Source organism: Orcinus orca, chromosome 10 (genome assembly GCF_937001465.1).
Source record: "Orcinus orca chromosome 10, mOrcOrc1.1, whole genome shotgun sequence".
In the NCBI taxonomy this organism is placed as follows: Eukaryota; Metazoa; Chordata; class Mammalia; order Artiodactyla; family Delphinidae; genus Orcinus; species Orcinus orca.
Window position 1 is genome coordinate 31738156 of NC_064568.1, and position 25031 is coordinate 31763186.

A 25031-nucleotide genomic window follows, 5' to 3' on the forward strand; every position below is an offset into this window, starting at 1 on the left:
TCGGGGAGACTGATTCTTCCAACTCTATTTTTCTTTCTCAAGATTGCTTTGGCTATTCGGGGTCTTTTGTGTTTCCATACGAAATGTAAAATTTTTTGTTCTAATTCTGTGAAGAATGCCATTGGTAGTTTGATAGGGATTGCATTGAATCTGTAGATTACTTTGGGTAGTATAGTCATTTTCACAATATTGATTCTTCCAATCCAAGAACATGTGTATTTCTCCATCTGTTTATGTCATCTTTGATTTCTTTCATCAGTGTTTTATAGTTTTCTGAGTACAGGTCTTTTGCCTCCTTAGGCAGGTTTATTCCTAGGTATTTTATTCTTTCTTGTTGCAATGGTCAATGGGAATGTTTCCTTAATTTCTCTTTCTGATTTTTCGTTGTTGGTGTATAGGAATGCCAGAGATTTCTGTGCATTAATTTCGTATCCTGCAACCTTACCAAATTCATTTATTAGTTGTAGTAGTTTTCTGGTGGCATCTTTAGGTTTATCTATGTGTAGTATCACGTCATCATCAAACAGTGACAGTCTTACTTCTTCTTTTCTAATTTGTATTCCTTTTGTTTCTTTTTCTTCTCTGATTGCTGTGGGTAGAACTTCCAAAACTATGTTGAATAAGAGTGGCAAGAGTGGACATCCTTGTCTAGTTCCTGATCTTAGAGGAAATGCTTTCAGTTTTTCACCATTGAGTATGATGCTTGCTGTGGGTTTGTCATATATGGCGTTTATTATGTTGAGGTAGGTTCCCTCTATGCCCATTTGCTGGAGAGTTTTTACCATAAATGGGTGTTGAATTTTGTCAAAAGCTTTTTCTGCATCTATTGAGATGATCATATGGCTTTATTCCTTAATTTGTTAATGTGGTGTATCACATTGACTGATTTGCATATATTGAAAAATCCTTGCATCCCTGGGATAAATCCCACTTGATCATGGTGTATGATCCTTTTAATGTGATGTTGTATTTTGTTTGCTAGTATTTTGTTGAGGATTTTTGCATCTATGTTCATCAGTGATATTGGTCTATAATTTTCTTTTTTTGTGATATCTTTTTCTGGTTTTGGTATCAGGGTGATGGTGGCTTCGTAGAATGAATTTGGGAGTGTTTCTCCCCCTGCAATTTTTTGGAAGAGTTTGAGAAGGATCAAATATTCTCTAAATATTTGATAGAATTCACCTGTGAAGACATCTGGTCCTGGACTTTTGTTTGTTGTAAGATTTTTAATTATGGTTTCAATTTCATTACTTGTGATTGGTCTGTTTATATTTTCTAATTCTTCCTGGTTCTTGGAAAATTGTAGCTTTCCAAGAGTTTGTCCATTCCTTAGTGGTTGTCCATTTTATTGGCATATAGTTGTTTGTAGTAGTCTTTTATAATCCTTTGTATTTCTGCAGTGTCAATTGTGATTTCTCCTTTTTCATTTCTAATTTTATTGATTTGCGTCCTCTCCCTTTTTTTCTTAATGAGTCTGGCTAAGGGTTTATCAATTTTGTTTATCTTCTCAAAGAACCAGCTTTTAGTTTTATTGATGTTTGCTATTGTTTTCTATGTTTCTATTTCATTTATTTACGCTCTGATCTTTATGATGTCTTTCCTTCTACTGACTTTGGGTTTTTTTTTTCTTCTTTCTCTTGTTGTTTTAAGTGTAGGGTTAAATTGTTTATTTGAGATTTTTCTTGTTTCTTGAGATGAGATTGAATTGCTGTAAACTTCCCTCTTAGAACTGCTTTTGCTGCATCCCATAGATTTTGGGTCGTCGTTGTCATTTGTCTCTAGGTATTTTTTGATTTCCTCTTTGATTTCTTCTGTGATCTCTTGGTTATTTAGTAGCGCAATGTTTAGCCTCCATGTATTTGTGTTTTTTACAGTTTTTTTCCTGTAATTGATTTACAATCTCATAGCATTGTGGTCAGAAAAGATGCTTGATACAATTTCAATTTTTTTTAATTTTCTGAGGCTTGATTTCTGACCTAAGATGTGATCTGTCCTGGAGAATGTTCCGTTTGTACTTGAGAAGAAAGTGTATTCTGCCAATTTTAGGTGGAATGTTCTATAAATATAAATTATGTCTATCTGGTCTATTGTGTCATTTAAAGCTTGTGTTGCCTTATTTATTTTCTGTTAGGATGATCTGTCCATTGGGGTAAGTGGGGTGTTAAAGTCGCCTACTATTATTGCATTACTGTCAATTTGTCCTTTAATGGTTATTAGCATTTGCCTTATGTACTGAGGTGCTCCTATGTTGGATACATAAACACTTATAATTGTTGTATCTTCTTCTTGGATAAATCCTTTGATCATTATGTAGTGTCCCTCTTTATCACTTGTAACAGTCTTTATTTTAAATTCTATTTTATCTGATACAAGTATTGCTACTCCAGCTTTCTTTTGATTTCCATTTGCATAGAATATCTTTTTCCATCCCTTCACTTTCAGTCTGTATGTGTCCCTAGGTCTGAAGTGGGTTTCTTGTAGACAGCATATATATGGGTTTGTTTTTGTATCCATTCAGCCAGTCTGTGTCTTTTGTTTGGGGCGTTTAATCCATTTACATTCAAGGTTATTATCAATATATATGTTCCTATTATCATTTTCTTAATTGTTTTGGGTTTGTTTTTCTGGGTCTTTTTCTTCACTTGTGTTTCCTGCCTAAAGAAGTTTCTTTAGCCTTTGCTGTAAAGCTGGTTTGGTGGTGCTGAATTCTCTTATCTTTTGCTTGTCTGAAAAGCTTTTGACTTCTCCATCGAATCTGAATGAGATCCTTGATGGGTAGAGTAATCTTGGTTATAGGTTTTTCTCTTTCATCACTTTAAGTATATCCTGCCACTCCCTTCTGACCTGCAGAGTTTCCTCTGAAAAATCGGCTGATAACCTTATGTGGATTCCTTTGTATGTTATTTTTTGTTTTTCCCGTGTTGCTTTTAATATTTTTTCTTTGAATTTAATTTTTCTTAGTTTGATTAATATGTGTCTTGGTGTGTTTTCCCTAGGGTTTATCCTGTATAGGATTCTCTGTGCTTCCTGGACTTGGGTGACTCTTTCCGTTCCCATGTTAGGGAAGTTTTCAACTATAATCTCTTCAAATATTTTCTTAGACCCTTTCTTTTTCTCTTCTTCTTCTGGGACCCCTATAATTTGAATGTTTGTGTGTTTAGTGTTGTCCCAGAAGTCTCTGAGATTGTCTTCAATTCTTTTCATTCTTTTTTCTTTATTCTGCTCCTCAGCAGTTATTTCTACCATTTTGCCTCCCAGGTCACTTATCTGTTCTTCTGCCTCAGTTATTCTGTTATTGATTCCTTCTACTGTATTTTTCATTTTAGTTATTGTGTTGTTCATCTCTGTTTGTTTGTTCTTCTGTTCTTCTAGATCTAGATCTTTCTCAATCTGTGCCTCCATTCTATTTCCAAGATTCTGGATCATCTTTACTATCATTACTCTGAATTCTTTTTCAGGTAGATTGCCTCCTATTTCCTCTTCATTTTTTTGGTCTTATAGGTTTTTACCTTGCTCCTTCATCTGTGACATGTATTTTTTGCCTTCTCTCTTTTTTTTTTTTTTTTTTAAATGAGTGGGATTGTGTTCCTGTCTTACTGGCTGCTTGGCCTGAGGCTTCCAGCGCTGGAGTTTGTAGGCTATTGGGTAGAGCTGGGTCTTGGTGCTGAGATGAGGAACTCTGTAAGACCTCACTCTGATGAATATTACCTGGGGTCTGAGGTTCTCTGTTACTCCAGTGGTTCGGACTTGGAACTCCTACCACAGGAGCTTCCGCCCAGTCCCCGGTTCATGACCCAAGATCCTGCAAGCCATGTGGGGTGGCCAAAAAAAAAAAAAAAAAAGAGAACAATAGCAAAGTAAAAAATAAAATTAGACTAGGAAACTTAACAGATATGTTAGAAAGAATATAAAAATGAAAATATAGATGAATCAACAACTGGAAAGTACATCAGTAGCACAATAATAAAAAAGAGGAAGAGGGAAAAGAAAAAAAAAGGTGAGGGGGAAAGCCCTGGCTGTGGAGGGTGGGGCCTAAGCAAGGGCAGGATTTGGGTGGTGGGTTGGGCCTATGCTTAGTACCCACAGGGCTGGAAAAGGCCCTGGGGCTATGGAGGGTGGGGCTTAGGTTCAAGGAACAGAAGGGGCCCAGGCATGCCCCCCACCCCTGGTCTCAGAGGGCAGGGGACCTCATCTGGGAGCCCAGCAGGCTTCCTGGGCTCGAGTGGGCAGGGAAAACACCCTCCTCTCCTCTCCTGCTCCTCCAGTGTGGAAGGACCCCTCCTACCTGCCTCTCCTGATCTCCCTGACCTCCCTCCTATGCTCCCAGGACCCACACGGGGCTTTGGAGCTCAGCAGGCTCCCCAGCCCGAGTAGGCCAAGCGATCACCCTCCACTCCTGTCCTGCTCTTCCCGGAGAGTCCCTCCCACCTGCCTCTCCTGATCTTCCCTGCCTCAGGGGTGCCAATCCTGTCTGGCCTCCACTTCTCCTCCCCTGTCAGTCCCCCTATGTCCTACTGGTTCACTTTGGGGTTCCTCCCATCTCCTTGGGCATTGGAGTCCCCCACCAGCTGAGGGAAGGCGTCCTAGTTGTGGGGAGAAGCTAACTCCACGTCTTCCCACACTGCCATCTTGACTCCAGCTCCCCAATGAATTCTTAATTTCACATATTTTATTGTTTTCAGTTTTAGTGTATCCAATTTGGTTTTATTAAGAGATTCCATATCTTTGCTTAAATTCTTCATTTTTCATCTATTTTTTGTCATATTGTCCATTTTTTAATATATTTATAAAATTTATTTATTTGCCTGTGCCAGGTCTTAGTTGTGGCACACGGGATCTTCATTGCCGTGTGCGGGATCTTTGTTGCAGCATGTGGGCTGCTTTAGTTGTGGCATGCAGGATCTAGTTCCCTGACAGGGATCGAACCCGTGCCCCCTGTATTGGGAGCACAGAGTCTTAACCACTGGACCACTAGGGAAGTCCCAAAAGTTATTTTAATGTTTTGTCTGCTAATTATAACATCTAGGTCAACTGTGATTTTGTTTTATTTAATTTTTTTTTTCTACTGATTATCAGCTTTTTTTTTCTCATGACTTGTATTAAAAATTGTGGGGCTTCCCTGGTGGTGCAGTGGTTGAGAGTCCACCTGCTGATGCAGGGGACACGGGTTCGTGCCCCGGTCCGGGAGGATCCCACATGCCACAGAGCGGCTGGACCCGTGAACCATGGCCACTGAGTCTGCACGTCTGGAGCCTGTGCTCCGCAACAGGAGAAGCCACAGCAGTGAGAGGCTCGCGTACCGCAAAAAAAAAAGAAAAAAAAATTGTATAGAAAATAATTGTAGAGGCTGAACTGGTATTATTTTCCTACAGAAAAACCATGTTCTTCCTTTTGTCAGATAGCTAGATTGAGCTGTTGATCAGTTCAATCAGGAGTTGACCTAAGCCAGAGTTTTGTTGCAGAATTATTGAGCTTTAGTTTACCTCTGGTTTCAAATGTCTTTATAGTGAAAATTGTCGTATTGTATAATAAGGCCCTTCCTATAGCAGCATTCTGGGATATAAGCATCTGAAGACTAAGAAAATCTCTATGTGCCTTTCTAGCTAAGCCTTTGATTTCTTATGTCACTTCAGACTCAGCAAAAGCATAGGCCATGGGAAAACCAGCTTTGCATTTGAGGCTCCTCCAGTTTTATGAGGTTCACATAAGTCCACATGACCATTAAAGTATCTGTTATTTTCTCCTTACTTCAGCAAAGTCCCTCTGCCTATAGCAGGCTCAATCCAATGCCCACCTATGTCTATACTTGCTCCCAGAGGCAAAATTAGCTGTTGATCTGTGTTCACCTAGGAAAGGCTCATCCCTTTCTGAAGTTTAATTCCTTTAGACTTATTTGCATCCAAAGTGCTCCTGTATCTTTAAAAGCTTTATAATTTTTGTAACCTCTGTTTATTTCTCTTTACTATAGTGTGAAGGATTGTTTGGCATGTCCTTCTATATCCTAACCAAAAGTGAAATTCTGGAAAAACTATTAAGAGGAGTTGTTTTCATGCAGTGTACACCCAATGCTATGGTGCCATGATCATTGATAACTTATAAAGGGGAATACTAATATTTTTTAAGTATTTTAATTTTATTTGTTCCTCCTTTTAATTAAAAAATAAAGTTTCAAGAAATAATTTATAAATATAAGAAGATACAATTTTCTTATTTCTAAATGAAAAGTCTATATTTATAAGACATGAATGACATGATTTATAATACGATTTTGTAGAAATGCATTCCATTTTTCTTTTATTTTAGGAATTTTTGGAATGTGCTCATGAAGCCTGCAAAGTACATAATCTTCAGCCTGTTAAATTTTTTCTTGAAAAAATGATTCAGACATATGAGATGATGATTGTTAGACATGGGTAAGATTATAGATAGTGTGCCAAAGTTAGATGTTGTTTTTTAAGTTAAACTATTAAAACAACTAAAATTTGTGAACTAAAAGACTAAGCAAACTTTGTATGCGAGGTAGGCTAGGGAACAACGCCCCCCGACCCCCATCTCCATTCCAGTAGCTTAAAAAACAAAGGTTTATTTCTCTCTCATGTTACCTATCCAAAATAGGGAACAACGCCCCCCGACCCCCATCTCCATTCCAGTAGCTTAAAAAACAAAGGTTTATTTCTCTCTCATGTTACCTATCCAAAAAGGAGTGGTAAGGAGTACTCATTCAGTGATGTAGCACTAATGACCACCACAATTTGCCCTTTTGATCATCAAATATGTTATTTGCTCTACTTCATGCACGTAGAACACACTTTTCCTTTCCCAGGGAGACAACCTAAAAGATCTGATCAATCAATGAACCAGACTGAAAGTATAGGATCTCTAGGTGATGCATGATAGTTTGTGTATCAGATTTGGAAGCTGTTCTTCTTGCTCCAAAGACCTAAAACTACAAAGACAAGTTATCTGCCCTGCATACATCCAGTATTATAATAGTGGGTTTACCAGAGCAGGATTATCAGAGCAAATACTCCCATTTAGAAACTGAAGAATGGGAGACAAAGCCAACACTTGTCAGTAGCAGTTCTGAAACCCAGCTGTGCGTGTGGGAGCCCAGTTCCAGAGATAGATTGTGAAACTACTGGAGTTTAAACTTCAGGACCTCTTATTTGTAGAGGCCCCTCCAGGGAGTCATAATCATTTTATATATAATTTATTGGAAAGGGTGTCATTAAAGTGGCGGTGGACATTTTTGTATTTGTAATTACATATATATTTTTTTCCTTAGAGAGCTTGCCCCACCAATTGTATAAACTGAAATCCCCGTAAAACCTGGATCTATTTCTGCTTGATTTTGCTCCCTGAGAGAGTCTTTCCAGTAACCTCTGCTCTGTGGACTTCGGTTCAACCTTTTGAGAGGTCTTTCTATCTCCATTTTCTTCCCTGGTCACATGTGAGGTGGACAATAGAGAAAATATCCTTGGGAGCTGAGAAATGTTTTCAGCCCACTTACTGCCTATAGAAAGTTGAAGTCTCAAAGGTCATGATTTTTTTAAAGGCAAAATTTTTAAAAAACCCAAACCTTTGTATTATATAAATTTTCAAACATATATAATAATAGAGGGAATTAGTACAGTCAACCCCCGTGCATTCAGTACCTAAGAGTCTTCTTTACATCTTAAACATTCACATGTGTTTTAGCCTAGACTCATGGTTTCTTTGTCAGTAAACTCTCTCAAAAACTATATTTAATAAGTTTTTTTTCTATTTGATTCCAGGTAGTTCCATGTGCCAGTAGCCACAACTATAGTCCTTATTAAGTCATACCTTTCTAAACTTCCTTGTAGTATCCTTGAACATATTAGGCTTATTGATTTGATCCTTGATACTAGGCTGAGTTGATCTTCGTTGTTCAAAGATTTTCTCAGTTTATGTTTTACCAATTGCAGGTGAGAATAAGTTACCTCATTCAATCCCTCAAGTCTCTGAATTTCTCAACTCCCTCTACTTTCATTCCTGCTTGCAAACTGACCATATTTTCTTGAGTTTATTTCTTTTTGTAGTTCCTTGTTAAATACAGCCATCAGCTGCCAATATATACTAATAATATTCTGTTCACTATCCTTTTCCCCTAAAACTACAATTTCATTAGATATATTATCTATCTTCCAGGTTATCTCAGGGATAAATTTACCAAATGTTTGATCATTGCATAATATTAATTGCCAATCCTTTAGCCGCCACCCACAACCTAGCCTCTAAGCCAGTGCCACTTATTTTAGTCTTTTTTATTATGGCAAGAATACCTTTTGCCCTTCTAGTTACCAATTTCTATCAATAAGGATGGGCTAGGTTATTCCATAGAAACAATCAGCACCCAAATCTTAGTGACTTCAAAACAAATATGTATTTCTCATTTGTACTGTTTACATTATAGTTTAACAGGGAGGTTCTGCTCATCATAATCACTCAGGCCCCCAGGCTGTTAGAGCAGCCACCATCTCAGCATTGTGGGTCCCAGGTGTGCTAGAGGGAAAGGAGAGCTCTGTAAGGTCCCTCGCTGGCAATTATCTATCCCCTAAGAAGTAACACTCATCATTTGCACTTATTATTCCTTAGTTACCTAGTATTCATTCCCACAAGAGAGTGCGGAATCCTATGCACCAGGAGAGAGGAGATTCAGAAATATTTGGCAAGGAGCACTATAGCAAGTGAAATCTTGAGGAAAAGTGAATCGTCTCCTCTCCTCTGCTTAGGAAACCCCAAGTCATTAAAAAAATTTTTTTGAGTATGCAGTTACTAAGTTTCCATTTTCATTTGGAGATTTTTTATTCTCTTTTGTAGATAATGGTATTAATGTCGAGAATTTGATTTAGAGATCAGTCAATTAAGAAGTTAAATGTATTTCCCTTATATCTGAGAAAAATTAATATAATTTCAAAAATTATATGTAGTAATTATCATATGGTAAAATTTCATATACCCATATATAGGGAAATAATTTAATTTACCATTATTTTTTAGAATCTTATTGTATAATGACTTCTTTTCCTTAATAGTTTTATGTTAGTAGGAGAGCCTTTTGCTGCTAAAACAAAAGTTCTGCATATGCTGGCTGATACTCTAACTCTTATGAATGAACGTGGCTATGGAGAGGAACAAAAGGTCATTTATAGGACTGTAAACCCCAAATCCATTACTATGGGCCAACTTTTTGGACAATTTGACCCCGTGTCCCATGAGGTAATCTACAGTATAAACATTCTCCACTCTCATTGACAATGCACATTAAGCCAAGAAATTTGAAGTGTTTTTGTATTATCACTTTATAGTTTTTTAAGGACACTTTCCAACTCTTCCTTTTTTCCTCCTCAGTGGACTGATGGTATTGTGGCTAACACTTTTAGAGAATTTGCCTCATTAGAAACGCCTGACCGGAAATGGGTTGTATTTGATGGTCCCATTGACACTTTGTGGATAGAGAGCATGAACACAGTATTGGATGATAATAAAAAGGTAACTCATCATGATTAAAAACAAAACAGATGCACAATATGAATATACTTAACACTACTGAACTGTAAAGTTAAAAATGGTTAATATGGTAAATTTATTTATTTTTTTTTACCACAAGTAAAAAAAGCAAAGCAGATGCAGATAGGCTTAAACAATGCTATGTGTTCAACAACTAATCATCTCAGACTATATATATTTAAAATAAGGGATGCAGCAAATTGAATAAGTTTATAAATTATCTTTTCAATGAAAACTATGCTGTAGTAAATTCTTTGCTTAATTTTTTAATTAGAATGCAAGTATATTAAAATTACTGTATTAGCAGGAAGGCATAGTAATGTAATGGGTGGCAATAAGTTAAGCGACTACAGTGTTAAGGTTTCTTATAGAACTTTAATATTTTAGAAGAAAATAAAAAGCCCTCATTCTTTTTTGAAAACATCAGTTGCTTCAGTGCTTATATGTGGTACATTACCTTAAACCTATGAGATATACAAAAAAAGAGAAAATGGAAGTCTTCTAGTATTTATTTTAATTGAGAGAGAACAGTATAAAATGTGCACTAACTTTAAGTTTAGAGTCTAAGATTTTTTTACATATGTGTACACTCACATAACCATCACCTAAATAAAAGTGCATAAAATTTATTGTGCCCTACAAAGTTCACTCATGTCCCTACCCAATCAGTGTATCCTCCCCAAGGGGCAATCACTATTCTGACTTCTACTGTGATAAACTAGTTTTGCCAGTTCTTGAACTTCATATAAATAGAATCATACTCTTTAGTGTTTTCTTTCATTTGGTCAATATAGTGCTCTGTGATATTTATATTGTAGATCCATTTTATTTGTTTATTATTCTTTTTGTGTCTGTATTAGTATTGTGTTAGTATATCAATTTATTTTTTTGCTTTTATGAAATAATTATAATACTAAATAAGCAAACTAATTTAATTAGCATTCAAACATATACTCCAGTACTTTATCATAGGTGTTTAGTCATTTGTTCATATTCGTTTTTTCATTCATTCAGTCAGTCATATTGATTGAACTAAAGGGGAAAGTAAACAGAGGAGAAATAGTGATGATTCAGAAGAGAGGGGTTAATCAGTCCAGTCAAGTCTAAGGATTCAGAGCCAAATGGAAGGATTGTTTCATATTGGATGAGAGGAGAGCAGGAAAGGTGAATGTATGGCTTTCATAGTGGAAATTTGAAGGCAAATCCTTTTGATGGTTTATTTTTTCTTTGTGCAGTGGCAGGCCCTGGTTCTTTGTATACTCAAGGAGAAAGGGGAAGATTTAAATTAGCCATCATGGAAAATGGGAAAGACAGCTGCCTGGGAAAACATAGAAGCATATCTGAGTGTTATAGAGAACCTGATGGAGTTAAAGACCATGAGTTATAAACTATAGTGCCAAGGTCTGCCTTTGTGAGATTTTCTCTACCAATTTAAGCACCTTGGATGTGGGTGTAGATAATGTTGCCAGACTGGAAATACAGAAAGACTTTAAAGATATTGGCATGAGAACGATAGAAGTGCTCGACCATAGAACAGAAGCTACCTAAAGAAAGAAGTAAAAACAACAGGGATATGAAAATCTCTATGAAAATGAAGAGCAAATATAGTAGGAGTCAGTCAGAACTGTGTAGTGTTCCAGGAGAGAAGGTCCCAGGTAGATAAGGTGGATGGCTGGAGTGGAGTAGGGGAGAAGTAAGTGAAGACAAGGTAGTTAAATACCGGAGGCGGGGGGTGGGGGTGCTGTAATGAGATGTTTCCCCTTATGAACATTGGATCAGGCCAGAGTTATAGTAGAGAGAAAGAGACTGAGCCAGATGCCAAAGGCTTTAGCCAAGCACGGGTTGTCAAAGGAGCAAGGGCTGTAATAGAGGATGGAATAGAAGTAGTTGGGAAATAGCATGGGGGAGCGAGGAAAATGTTGACTCTCCCTCCCAAATTTGTAGCAAGAAGGAGAATGTTTGCTGAAACAGCCTGGTAGAAACTTAAAAGTATTCTAGACAAGCATTGTCCAATAGAACTTTCTGTAGTGATGGACATATCTGCACTGTCCAATAAGGTAGCTACTAGTCACATGTAGCTATTGAGCATTTAAAATGTGGCTAACTGCAATAGAAGAACTGAATTTTAAATTTTATCCAATTAAAATGAAATATAAATAGCTACGTATGATTACTGACTGTCTTATTGGACAATCCAGCACTAGACCGTTCATTCATTTTACAGATAAGAAACAGATCCAGAAATGTTAAATGCTGCATTGTTGACGAACTAGATAGGGGCAAAATTGGGATTAGAGTAATGAATCAGAGATGAAGCACTGAAAAATAAATGTAGAGGAAGAATTTTAAAGACTTAATAATGCAATTAATTTGGGGTATCAACAGTTTATAATTATTACCAACATTAAAAGTTAATGATAATTCCAAGGGTGGAAGCCAAGGAGATTGAGAGGATACAATGGCTTTAATAATAATGGACAAGATAGGAATTTGGCAGGAAGGACACAGTTGATAAATTCAGTTTTTCACATATTTGATTAAAGAGGAATGTTTTAGATTAAGAGAGACCAAGAAGACATGGCAAGCCCAATGCATAGTCCTTGATTGAATTTTGGTTTGAATCAATCAGTTGAAAAGACATTTCTTGTACAACTGAGATTATTTGAGTATTGGCTGAGTATTAGATGATATTAAGGAATTATTGGTAATTTTGTTAGGTGTGATAATGTTCTTGTGGTTATATAGAAAAGTCCTTATTTTTAAAGATGAATATTGACATATTTGGATGTGAAATGCCGTGGTTTGTAATGATCTTTAAAATACTTTTAAAAAAGACTAAGTAAATATGGCAAAATGTTAACATAGGTTAAATCTACAAGATGGGTATGTGAGTATTCATAGTATTCTCTATTTTTTCTATTTCTCTTTTTTTATTAATAAAAAAGGTCTTATGACAACTTTATAAAATCAGGAGTATTTCATGTAATTTTTTAATAACAAAAACTGATGTTTGTATAGGATTTTATATTTTTTTCAATATATCATGTAGTTCCCCTCTCCCATAATTCTATGAGAGGAAAATTATCCCTTTTTATAGATGAAGAGACTGAGTGTCAGAGATATTATATATTTGCTTACATAGTAAGTAATGGACAGAACTAGACCTCGAATTAAGATTTTTCTGGCTTCCATTCTAATACTTATTCCATTATATCATAGGAGATACTTTAATAAATAGAATAAATTTTTACCTGAGAAGGTTGAGATTTTTTAAAAATAAACATTTGAAAAATTATTGTCTTCAGCTCTGCCTTATGAGTGGAGAAATCATTCAAATGTCCCCTCAAATGAGTCTCATCTTTGAAGCAATGGACCTTTCCCAGGCCTCAGTAAGTTCATAATTTAATATAACAGTAGTTTTTGTTTGTTCATTTATTCATTTGTTCACTTTGTCAATAAGTACTTTTTATTATGTGTCAGAAAGCGAGTTAGGCACAAGGAATACAAAGATGAATAAGACACAGTGTATGCTCATTTAGGGAGGATGAGAACCATGCTAATAAATATATATATATCCCAGTACAGAGCTACATGTTAAGTGCTCTAAGAATATGGAGGGGGTGAGCACCCAAGAGAGGAATGGGTAGAGGAGGACGACAATGGAAAAAGTTTTGAGTGTTTGATCTGGTTTTGAGGGGTAAGACTTCTCCACAGAGACTGGTTAGGGCTGGGCATTCCAAATCATGACAAGATAACTTATAGAGACATGGAGCCATGCCATATCTGGGGAACTGTAACTGCAAATGGTTTCATCTAGTGTATGTGAATGCTGTAGAGGAAGATAGGAGCCAGATCATGAAGGACCTTATAAGTCATGCAAAGAATTAGTTAATAACTACCAGATTAGAAAAGGAAAACTTGTCTTTTTTCTGTAGCCTGCCACTGTAAGCCGCTGTGGCATGATTTATTTGGAGCCCTCACAGTTGGGATGGGAACCACTTGTGTCTTCTTGGTTGAATTCGCTGAAAGGACCTCTACAGGAACCAGATCATCAAGCTCTTCTGAGAGGACTTTTTGACTGGTTAATACAGCCCACTTTAAGTCTTCGTAAGAAAAAATGCAAGGTAACACTATAATTCTCTTATACACTCAAATTTCTTTACTTTCCATTCAGTTTGACTAAGTCTAAAGTCAGAATGGTAGGATAAATAACTAAAATCATTTTCTCCTTAGACATGTAGTATCCACTTTTTTAAAAAATTGAAATACTTATTATGACAATCCATGATTCACATGCAGTTGTAAGAAATAATACAGAGAGATCCCACATACACTTCACCTAATGTCTCCCCATGGTAACATTTTGCATGACTGTATTATAATATCACAACAAGGATATTGACATTGATAATATCTATTGATCTTATCTACATTTCCCTAGTTATACTTCTACTTGGGGTGTGTGTGTGTGTGTGTGTGTGTGTGTGTGTGTGTGTGTGTGTATGTGTGTGCATGCGTTTAATTTTTTAATTTTAAAAATAAAAGTTATAATACTTAAAGTGTACATGTTGATTTGATATACATATATGTAGTGAAATGATTACCACAGTCAAGCTTATTAACATATCTCCTCAAATAGTTAACATACTTTTGTATGTGTGTGATGAGAGCACCTGAAATCTACTCTCTTAGCAAATTTCCAGTACTGATACATATTGTATCAGTATTATTAACTAAAGTCATCATGTTGTACATTAGATCTCTAGACTTATTCATCCTGCATAGATGTAACTTTGTACTATTTGCCCAGTATCTCCCCATTTCTCTCACCTCCCCACCACTGGTAACCTGTTTTACTCTCTGCTTCTTTTTATGTGTTCAACTTTTAGATTTTGCATACAAGTGAGATCATGCAGCTTTTTCCTTTCTATGTCTGGCTTATTTCACTTAGCATAAAGTCCTCAAGTTTTGTTTATGTTGTTGAAAATGGCAGGATTTTCTTTTTTAAGAATGAATATAATTCCATTATATATATACCACAGTATCTTTATCCATTCATCCACCAGGGGACACTTAGGTGTTTCCATATCTAGGCTATTGTGAATAATGCTTCAATGAACATGGGAACACAGATATCTCTTTGAGGTACTTATTTCATTTCCTTTGGTGCTGTATCTAGAGGAGGCATTGCTGGATCATATGGTAGTTCTATTTTTAGTTTTTTGAGGATCCTCCACACTGTTTTCCATAATGGCTGGACCAATTTACACTCCCACCACCAGTGCATGAGGGTTCTCTTTTCTCCACATTCTCACCAACACTTATTATCTTTTATCTTTTTGATAATACCCATCCTAACAGGTGTGAGGTGATATTTCATTGTGGTTTTGATTTGCATTTCCTTGATGATTAGTGAGGCTGAGTGGCTTTTCATATATGTGTTGGCCATTTGTATGTTGTCTCCAGAAAAAAAATGTCTATTCAGGTCCTACGCCCATTTAAAAAATTGGGTTGTTTGTGTTTTTGCTGTTTAGTTGTATGAGTTCCTTATATATTTAGGATATTAATTCCTTATTATATATATGATTTGCAGATATTTTTCTCCCATTCAGTAGGTTGCCTTTTCATTTTTTGATGGTTTCCTTTGCTGTGCAGAAAAGCTTATTAGTTTGATGTAGTCCCACTTGTTTATTTTTGTATTTTTGCCTGAGCTTTTGATGTCGTATCCAAAAAAACATTGCCAAGCCAATGTCAAGGAGCTTCCCCACCCCCACCACCGTGTTTTCTTCTAGGAGTTTTATGGTTTCAGGTTTTACATTTAAGTCTAATCCATCTCAAGCTGATTTTTATGTCTAGTGCAAGGTAAGGGTCCCATTTCATTCATTTACATGTGGACATCCAGTTTTTTCAACACCAGTTATTAAGGAGACTATCCTTTCCTCATTGTGTATTCTTGGCACCATTGCCAAAGATCAGCTGACCATATATGGTTGGGTTTATTTCTACTCGGTTCCACTGGTTTATATGTCCGTTTTTATGCCTCTACCATTCTGTTTTGTACTAAAGCTTTGTAATATAGTTTGAAATCAGGAAGTGTGATGTCTCCAACTTTACTCTTCTCTCTTAAGATTACTTTGGCTATTTGAGGTCTTTTGTGGTTCCATACAAATTTTAGAATTGGTTTTTCTATTTTTGTAAAAAATGTCATTGGAATATTGATAGTGATTGCATTGAATCTGTAGTTCACTTGGGTAGTATGGACATTCTTCCAATCCTTGAGCACAGAATATCTTTCCATTTATTTGTGTCTTCAGTTTCTTTCATTACTGTTTTATAGTTTTCAGTGTACAGATACTCCACTTCCTTGGTTAAATTTATTCTTAAGTATTTTATTCTTTTTGATGCTATCATAAATGGGATTGTTTTCTTGATTTCCTTTCTAAATAGGTCATTGTTGATGAAAAGAAATGCAACTGATTTTTGTGAGTTGGTTTTGTATCCTGCAGCTTTATTGAATTTATTAGTTCTAAAATGTTGTGTCCCCCTTCCCTCCCATCTCCGTGGAGTCTTTAGGGTTTCTACAAATAGGATTATGTCATCTGCAAAGAGAGATAAATTTACTTCTTCTTTTCTGATTTGCATGTCTTTTATTTCTTTTTCTTGTCTCATTGTTCTTGTCTCATTGTGCTAGTACTTCTGGCGCTGTATTGAATAAAAGTGGTGAGAGGGGGCATCCTTGCCTTGTACCAGATCTTAGAGGAAAAGCTTTCAGTTTTACCCAATTACGATTTTAACTCTGAGATTTTCATAAGTGGCCTTTATTTTGTTGCAGGGATTTTTATCATGAATGGATATTGAACTCTGTCAAATGTTTTTTCTGAATCTCTCCAGATGATTATGTGGTTTTATGTTTCATTCTGTTAATGTGTTGCATCACATTGATTGATTTGCATATGTTAAACCAACCTTGGATCCCAGGGATAAATCCCACTTGGTTATGGTGTATTCTCTTTTTGATGAGTTGTTGAATTCAGTTTGCTAGTATTTTGTTGAGGATTTTTGCATCTACATTCATCAGAGATACTGACCTATAGTTTTTTGGTTTTTTGTTTTTTTCTTGTGGTGGCTTTCTCTGGCTGCTGGCTTCAGAGAATGAGTTCAGAAGTATTCCCTCTACTTCTATTTTTTGAAGAGTTTGAGAAGGATTTTTATTAATTCTTCTTTGAATGTTTGGTAGAATTGTGAAGCTGTGAAGTCATCTGGCCCTGGAAGTTTTTGTTGGGAAGTATTTGATTACGACTTCAATCTCCTTATCTGTTATTGGTCTATTCAGGCTTTCTGTTTCTTCTCTATTCAGTTGTGGTAGGTTGTATGTTTCTAGGAATTTATCCATTTCTTCTAGATTATCCAATTTGTTTGCATATAATTGTTCATAATAGTTCCTTATTATTTCTTTTTATTTCTGAGTCATCCATTGCAATGTCTCCTCTTTCATATCTGATTTTATTTATTTGAGTCTTCTCTCTTTTTTCTTGGTTAGTCTAGCTAAGGGTTTGTTTATTTAGTATATTTTTTTAAGAAACCAACTCTTAGTTTCGTTGATTTTTTTTCTATTGTTTTTCTAGTCTCTATTTGATTTATTCCTACTCTGATCTTTATTATTTCCTTCCTTCTGCCAACTGTGAAATTAGTTTGCTCTTATTTTTCTAGTTCTTTGAGGTGTAAAATTAGGTTGTTTATTTGAGATCATTTTTCTTTTTTAATGAAAGTGTTCATTGCTATAAACTTCCTCTTAGTACTGCTTTTGGTGTACCTCATAAGTTTTGGTATATATTGTTTCCATTTTCATTTGTCTCAGGATATTTTTTGATTTCCTCTTTGACCCAGTGGTTGTACAAGAGTATGTTATTTAGTTTCCACATATTTGTGAATTTTCTCTCTCTTTTTTTTTTTTCTGATTTCTAGTTTTAATCCATTGTGGTCAGAAAAGGTACTTGGTATAATTTCAATCTTCTTAAGTTCCTTAAGACTTGTTTTGTGATCTAACATGGGGTCTATCCTAAAGAATATTCTTTCTGCACTGGAAAAGCATGTATATTCTTCTGCTTTTGGGTGAAAAGTTGTGTATATATCTGTTAAGTATATTTGGTCTATGGTGTTCAAGTTCACTCTTTCTTTACTGATTTTCCGTCTGGATATTCTATCCCTTATTGAAAATGGGATAGTGAAGTCTCCTAATATTATTGTATTGCTATCAGTCTCTCCTTTCGTATCAGTTAGTATTTGTTTTATATACTTAGGTGCTCTGATGTTGGGTGCATATGTATTTACAGTTGCTTTATCTTCCTATGCAATTGATCATCTTATCATTATGTAATAATAACCTTCTTTGTCTCTAGAGATAGTTTTTGACTTAAAGTCTACTTCATATTATTTAAGTATAACCATTTCTGCTTTCCTTTGGTTACGATTTGCATGGAATATCTTTTACCATCCCTTCATATTCAGCCTATGTGTGTCCTTGAATCTAAAGTGAGTTTCTTATAGATACCATACAGTTGGATCTTTGTTTTTTTATCTATTCAGCTGCTCTGTATCTTTTTACTGGGGAGTTTAACCTATTTACATTTAAACTATCTATTGATAGGAAAGAATTTACTATTGCTATTTTAAAAACTATTCTCTGTTTATCTTGTAGTTCTTTTGTCCCTCTTTTCTCTCTTGCTGTCTTCCTTTGTGTTTTGTTATATTGATAGGATTTGATTCCTCTTTTTCTTTTGTGTAACTTCTATAAGTATTTTCTTTGTTGTTACCAAGGAGCTTACATATATTATCTTAAAACAGGGTACTTTAAGCTGATAACAACTTAATTCATTTATATGTAAGAACTCTCCACTTTTATCCCTCCTTTCCCCACATTGTAGGCTATTGATGTCGCAATTAACATTTATTTATAGTATGTATCCACTAACATAATTTAGTTATAGTTGTTTTTAATACTTTTGTCCTTTAGCTTTTTTTTTTTTCCGTACGCGGGCCTCTCACTGTTGTGGCCTCTCCCATTGCGGAGCACAAGCTCCGGACGCGCAAGCTCAGCGGCCATGGCTCACAGGCCCAGCCGCTCAGCAGCGTGTGGGATCTTCCCAGACTAGGACACGAACCAATGTCCCCTGCATTGTCAGGCGGACTCTCAACCACTGCGCCACCAGGGAAGCCCTGTCGTTTAGCTTTTATAATTGAATTAAAAGTGATTTACACAGCACCATTATAGCAATATCCACCTTTGGTTTTTATTTTATTTTAGTTAGTTAGTTATTTTTGTCTGTGTTGGGTCTTCATTGCTGTTTGTGGGCTTTCTCTAGTTGCGATGAGTGGGGACTACTCTTCGTTGTGGTGCACAGGCTTCCCATTGTGGTGGCTTCTCTTGTTGCAGAGCACTGGCTCTAGGCGCATGGGCTTCAGTACTTGTGGCACATGGGCTCAGTAGTTGTGGCTTGTGGGCTCTAGAGCACAGGCTCAGTAGTTGTGGCACATGGGCTTAGTTGCTCCACGGCATGTGGGATCTTCCCAGACCAGGGCTCAAACCCATGTCCCCTGCATTGGCAGGTGGATTCTTAACCACTGCGCCACCAGAGAAGTCCCCACCACCCTGTGGTTTTATATTGCTGAAGTTACATCCGAATAACCCAGAGGTAAAATTTATTCCAGCTATACTCTTTGGATTAAAACTACTGTAAGTGAAGATTTAAAAATCCCATATTTTAAAATTATTTTAGGGAATTCCCTGGCAGTCTAGTGGCTAGGACTTGGCTCTTTCACTGCCAGGGCCTGGCTTCAGTCCCTGGTCAGGGAACTAAGATTCCACAAGCCAAGTGCCCCCCAACCAAAAACATAAATAAATAATAAAAGGATTTTAAATATGTACCTTTAAAAACTCACATATACATATAGTATTTTGTGAGAAAACTTTACATATTGTGTTAGTTTCCTGGGGCTGTTGTAACAAATTACTACACACTTGGTGACTTAAAGCAACAGAAATTTATCCTGTCACAGTTCTGGGGCCAGAAGTCTGAAATCAAGGTGTTGGCAAGAATGTGCTTCCTCTGGTAGCACTAAGGGAGACTCTTTCCTTATCTCTTCCAGCTTCTTTTGGCTCCAGCCTTTTTTTGACTTGTGCCTGCATAACTCTAGTCTTTTTCTTCATGTTCACATGGCCTTCTACTCTGTGTGTCTCTCCACTATGTGACTTTTATAAGGATTTATGACTTTGAATTTAGGGCCCACCAGATAATCCAGAATGATCTCCTCATCTTGAGACTTTAACTTAATTACATCTTCAAAGACCCTTTTTCCAAGTAAGATCACCTTTGTGGCTTCCTGGGATTAGGATGGGGATATATCTTTTTGGGGACCACCACATAATAGAGAAGGGAAAAGAGTATTCAGTAGATTTTCATCCTAAAATACTATTTTGGAGATAGGAAAAATACCCTGCATAAAATAAAAGACAATTTCACTTTATGACGATTCTGTACAACGTCTCATAGAAAAAATATACAAATAATCATTTTTCAGTTTTTAAAATTTTAAAGCTAATACTATACGTTGTAAAAAAATACAAAATAAGGGCCTCCCTGGTGGCGCAATGGTTGAGAGTCCGCCTGCTGATGCAGGGGACGTGGGTTTGTGCCCCGGTCTGGGAGGATCCCACGTGCTGTGGAGTGGCTGGGCCCGTGGGCCATGGCCGTTGGGCCTGCACGTCCGGAGCCTGTGCTCCGCAGCGGTGAGAGGCCCGCGTACCGCAAAAAAATAAATAAAATAAACTTCATCTTTCTGATAATGAGTGATAGATTTTCTTTTCATAATTCATTCCCATATTTTCCATAGCCAGTTAGTCCCCAGCATCTATTGGTTTTTCCCTCATTGCTAACTTTCGTATCTGTCTTCTCCTCTCCATCGCAGTTCCTCTGACCAACCCCCATAATAGCTTCAGTTTTGACTTTCATCATTTCCTACCTGAATCAATACAATAGAGCTACTCTGGTCCAGTCTACATCCTGCTACCAGAATGAGGATTCCAAAACACAAATTCATTCCATTTACTCCCCTACTTAAAACCCTCCATTGGAACCCTCTTCGTCTTAGCATGACATCCTTAACATAGCCTATAAAGCCTTTCAGGATCTGACCCCGGTCTGCTTCTCAGGTTTTATTTCTTGCCATTCCTCTCTCACACCCTCTTTTCACATCCTACAGAATCTCTTTGATACTCTGTGTCCACTCACATCTCCATGTCTGTATATATGTTGTTTCCCCTGCCTTGAACATTATTCCCTTCTGCACCTGGTTAACTCACACTTTCCTTCCAAATTCATCTCAGCTATTCCTTCATCTGGGAAATCTTCCTTGATTATTCCTCTCCTATTTCCCTCCTTGTCTTCCTACCTGGGTCTGGGCTAATTGTTTATCCCAAGTATTCTAGTAGCCTCCCACTACCTTGGGACTTACTCTGTCATGTCATTATTATACCATATTATTTTAGTCTATTTAATTTCAATATCAGTTCTTTTCAGAGATCATGTGTTTTATTTTCATATCTCCTAGCTTGGTATATAGGTATACTGTATTTTTGATAAATGTTTGTTGAATAAACAGATGAATAAATGGGTGTTATAAACTTCATTTCTACTATCTCTAGAGCATTGTTTATTCTCTTACTAGTTTTCATTTCTCAAAGAATTCAGAATAAGAATGTGTTTTGCACAACTGTGTAATGTAATATGCTAGACTAAAATATTTGAGAGATTTTTATCATGCCTACAATTTAAATTCCTTAAGTTTAAATTTTATAAAGACCTTAGGAAAACTACATTTTTAAAATGAAATGTTTATTTTCTTTTATTATGTAAATAAGATGAAAGTAAAGTATCTTATTCTTTTCACTTTGAAGGAACTGATTCCTACAAGCGATAGCAATGTAGTTGTATCTCTCACACGCCTCTTTGAAGTCCTCCTCTGTAACGTGGTAGAAAACGATCCTACCAGCAAGCACATTCGTGTTTGGATTATGGTTGGTTTTATACTTATTGTGTTTTTTAACTATGGAATAAAATATGCCTCTGGCAAACTTGTGTTGAGAAAGACATTACAAGACCTAGAGCTGTTTTTTGGTGAGAACCAAAAGAATACCTGAAGACATTAAAGTTGCCCTGACCTGGTATTCTGATTTAAAAAACGATTTAGAGAAAGTAAAATATGTCAGAATGAATCAAGACACCCTATTACTTATGAAAGATCATAATTTGATAAACAATAAGGTGACAATATTAAACCAATATAGACTTCAGGTGAATTGATCTTGTCTAAATGTTAAGCTAGAGTGTAGGCTACAACAAACTGGCTACAAAAGACTAGGAGCAGGCTTCCAACCAGCTGGGTGGAGCATTGCAGGCAGAATTCATAGAGGATATATGTAGGAAGGAGTCAGTGGTCCAGGTTAGTTAATGTCTAGAGATCAGAGAATAGCAGAGAATAAGGCTCTCAGGGAGCCAAAGGAAAGAGGTGTTCTGTACTCTTCCCTGGTCTATGCTACTTTCCTATCCACCACCTTATTCTCAAATGCCTCGATCTCTTTCAATCTATCTTCTCTTCTACTCTGTGATAATAGCAGTTCCCTCCCACGGTTTTCCCTTCACTTTGTTGCCACAGAAAATTTTCTCTTAAAATATTTTTGATAGATTTTTCTAACTAGATAAGGCATGTACCTAGAGCAAAAGACAAAAGTAAGTTTTCTACCCATACCAGTCCCCCAGCCACCCTCAAGGCAACCACTATTACCAGTGCCTCATGTAGCCTGCTAGAGATATTTGATGCATATCCTCTTCTATATGTATACATATTTTATACATGTTAGCATACTATACATACTGATTTGCATCTTTTCTCACAATATATTTTGGAGATCTTTCCATATCAGTATTGGGTTACCTTTTTTTTTTTTTTTAATAGCTACATGTATTCCAGTGTATGTAGCATATTCCAATTAAGCTGACTTCTATTGAAGAACATTTGGGTTGCTTCAGATATTTTGCTACCACAAACAGTGTTGCAGTAAATATTCTTGTACATATATCGTTTTGTCCAGTGGGAATATATTTGAAGATAAACTCCTAAAAGAGAAATTCCTAGGTCATTTGGCATGAGAATTTTAATTTAGATACATAGTGCCAGAGGAATGATTCGTTACGTGACTTAGATGTGCTCCATTCTACTTTATTTGTAAATCTGACCTTTTCCAAGTAGATTAATCAGAACTTAATGTACTATATTTGAGTTAATCTGTTAAAATTTCCTTTTAAATAGTTTAAATTAATTTTTCTTTTTAACCAACAGGCTTGCTTTATATTTTCTTTGATTTGGTCCATTGGAGGAAGTTGTGATACAGATGGTCGCATTGCTTTTGACATTTACATACGATTAGTCATATTGGGAAAAGATGAAAGCAACCCAATACCTGACTCTGTGGGTAAATGGGAATGCCACTTTGATGAAAAAGGCCTAGTCTATGACTACATGTATGAGGTATGATATAAAATGCTTGTTATGATAAGCTGTAAAACACAAAGTCTTAGATCAGCAGTCAAAAGTGGGTTCCCATCCTAGAGTTACTTTGACTCCTGTGGTTAGCATTTTAGTCCCTTCTCTTCAGTTTCTCCTCCTATAACTTGTGGACAGTATAAACTTATTTTGAGAATATTTTATAATTTCAGATTTAAATTAAATCTATTTTCTCCAATTTAAAAAAGAATTCACAAGAAGATTCTTTTAAACAGTAAGCATTTGCATAATTATTTGATTCATGAAAATTTTACTTCACAGAGCCATAAGATCTGGATAGAGACTTATTACAATTTTACCTAAACCTAGAAACACAACTGACTAGCACAGCCAGGACTTGTACCCAGCTCTCCTGATTGCCAGTGCAGAAATCTTTCCCTAAAACCATGTTAACACAGAATTTTAAGAATATGACCAGAAAGAGAGTTTCATCCTCATTAGTCACAGTGGGAAGTGAATAGAATAACCTCTAAAACTAAAAAATCAAGAAGTGATAACACAAGCATATTCTTTAAGAATTGAAGGTAAATATCAAAATATCCAGCTTAAAGAGGCAAAGGTAGTTGCTGTTAGGAGAAAAGAGTAGGAAACTGCTGTTTTTCCTTAACTGTGTAAACTTTTGACTCTAAAATAGTGCATAAATAACTTTGATAAAAATAAAAGCTAAAACCTAAGAAATTAAGAATATGAATTACTGAAGAAACACTCACCCAAACTTGCAAAATTACCGTCACCCAGACACAAACCATATACATATACAACTTGCCAGAAAATATTTAAAGATTCTTAGATGCCAGCCATAGGACTGGAGTCCAAGAGACCGCCCTCTTTGCCAGGTGCTAACTCTTTTGTTGATTGATGGTGAGAGGCTTTAGGATCTCCAGGGAAGGGCAGGACAACTTGGAGAGGAAGATATCTGTGTGGGGGAGGGTGGATTCCCTAATCAGGATCACTTAGGGTATCAAGACAGCAGCTATTTAGCCCCTGGTTCAGAAGAACTTCAATAATGTAACAATCAGTCCAGCCATTCCAATATGTCCTGGCTGAATATCAGCCTGGATCAATATGCCAAAGAGAATAATTTTAGAGAAACAAATATGAGTTTATTTGATATTTTGTTTCTAGTTAGATTATTGCCCATTTACTTTAAAATATGAAAACATTAAGCCAAAGTCCTGTCAATTGTAACTTCAGCCACATCAGAGTGGCTCTCAGATAAATTCTTGATATATGCACAAGGACATCTTGAAGGCAGCCTGGAAAGATTAGAGTGTTAAGAGGACAGGGACTTCCCTGGTGGCACAGTGGTTAAGAATGCACCTGCCAATGTAAGGGACACGGGTTAGATCCCTGGTCTGGGAAGATCCCACAGGCCGCGGAGCAACTAAGCCCATGTGCCACAACTACTGTGCCTGCACTCTAGAGCCCGCAAGCCACAACTACTGAGCCTGCGAGCCACAACTACTGAGCCCATGCACCGCAACTATTGAAGCCCGCGTGCCTAGAGCCCATGCTCCACAACAAGAGAAGCCACTGTATTTCACAATAAAAAGGAGGAAAAGGCTGTAAAGTTTTTAAAAGCAAATATGATAACTGTGCTAAAAAGAGCCTTTTAGATAGCAAGTGCATGGTTATAATACTTTAAAATTTATGTTCTCTTATAGTTGAAAAACCGAGGTCGCTGGATCCACTGGAATGAATTAATTAAAAGTACTAATTTAGGAGATAAATGTGTCAAGATTCAAGATATCATAGTCCCTACAATGGATACAATTAGATATACATTTCTAATGGATTTGAGCATTACCTATGCAAAGTAAGAAACTCTATTATAAACATGCATTTTAAATATTATAGTACCTTTCTAATAGGATCATAGG

General features: G+C 36.3%; 1 protein-coding gene across 1 annotated transcript in view; it reads left to right on the forward strand.

The window, feature by feature from the left end:
- Positions 1–25031, forward strand: part of DNAH12 (dynein axonemal heavy chain 12) — a 229243-nt gene that overhangs the window by 120790 nt on the left and 83422 nt on the right. Inside the window, exons 31-38 of the mRNA XM_049715390.1 lie at positions 6304–6413; positions 9057–9240; positions 9373–9513; positions 12837–12920; positions 13467–13655; positions 21485–21604; positions 22927–23115; positions 24816–24967. Coding sequence (XP_049571347.1) covers positions 6304–6413; positions 9057–9240; positions 9373–9513; positions 12837–12920; positions 13467–13655; positions 21485–21604; positions 22927–23115; positions 24816–24967 — 1169 coding nt within the window. The remainder of the gene's footprint in view (positions 1–6303; positions 6414–9056; positions 9241–9372; positions 9514–12836; positions 12921–13466; positions 13656–21484; positions 21605–22926; positions 23116–24815; positions 24968–25031) is intronic.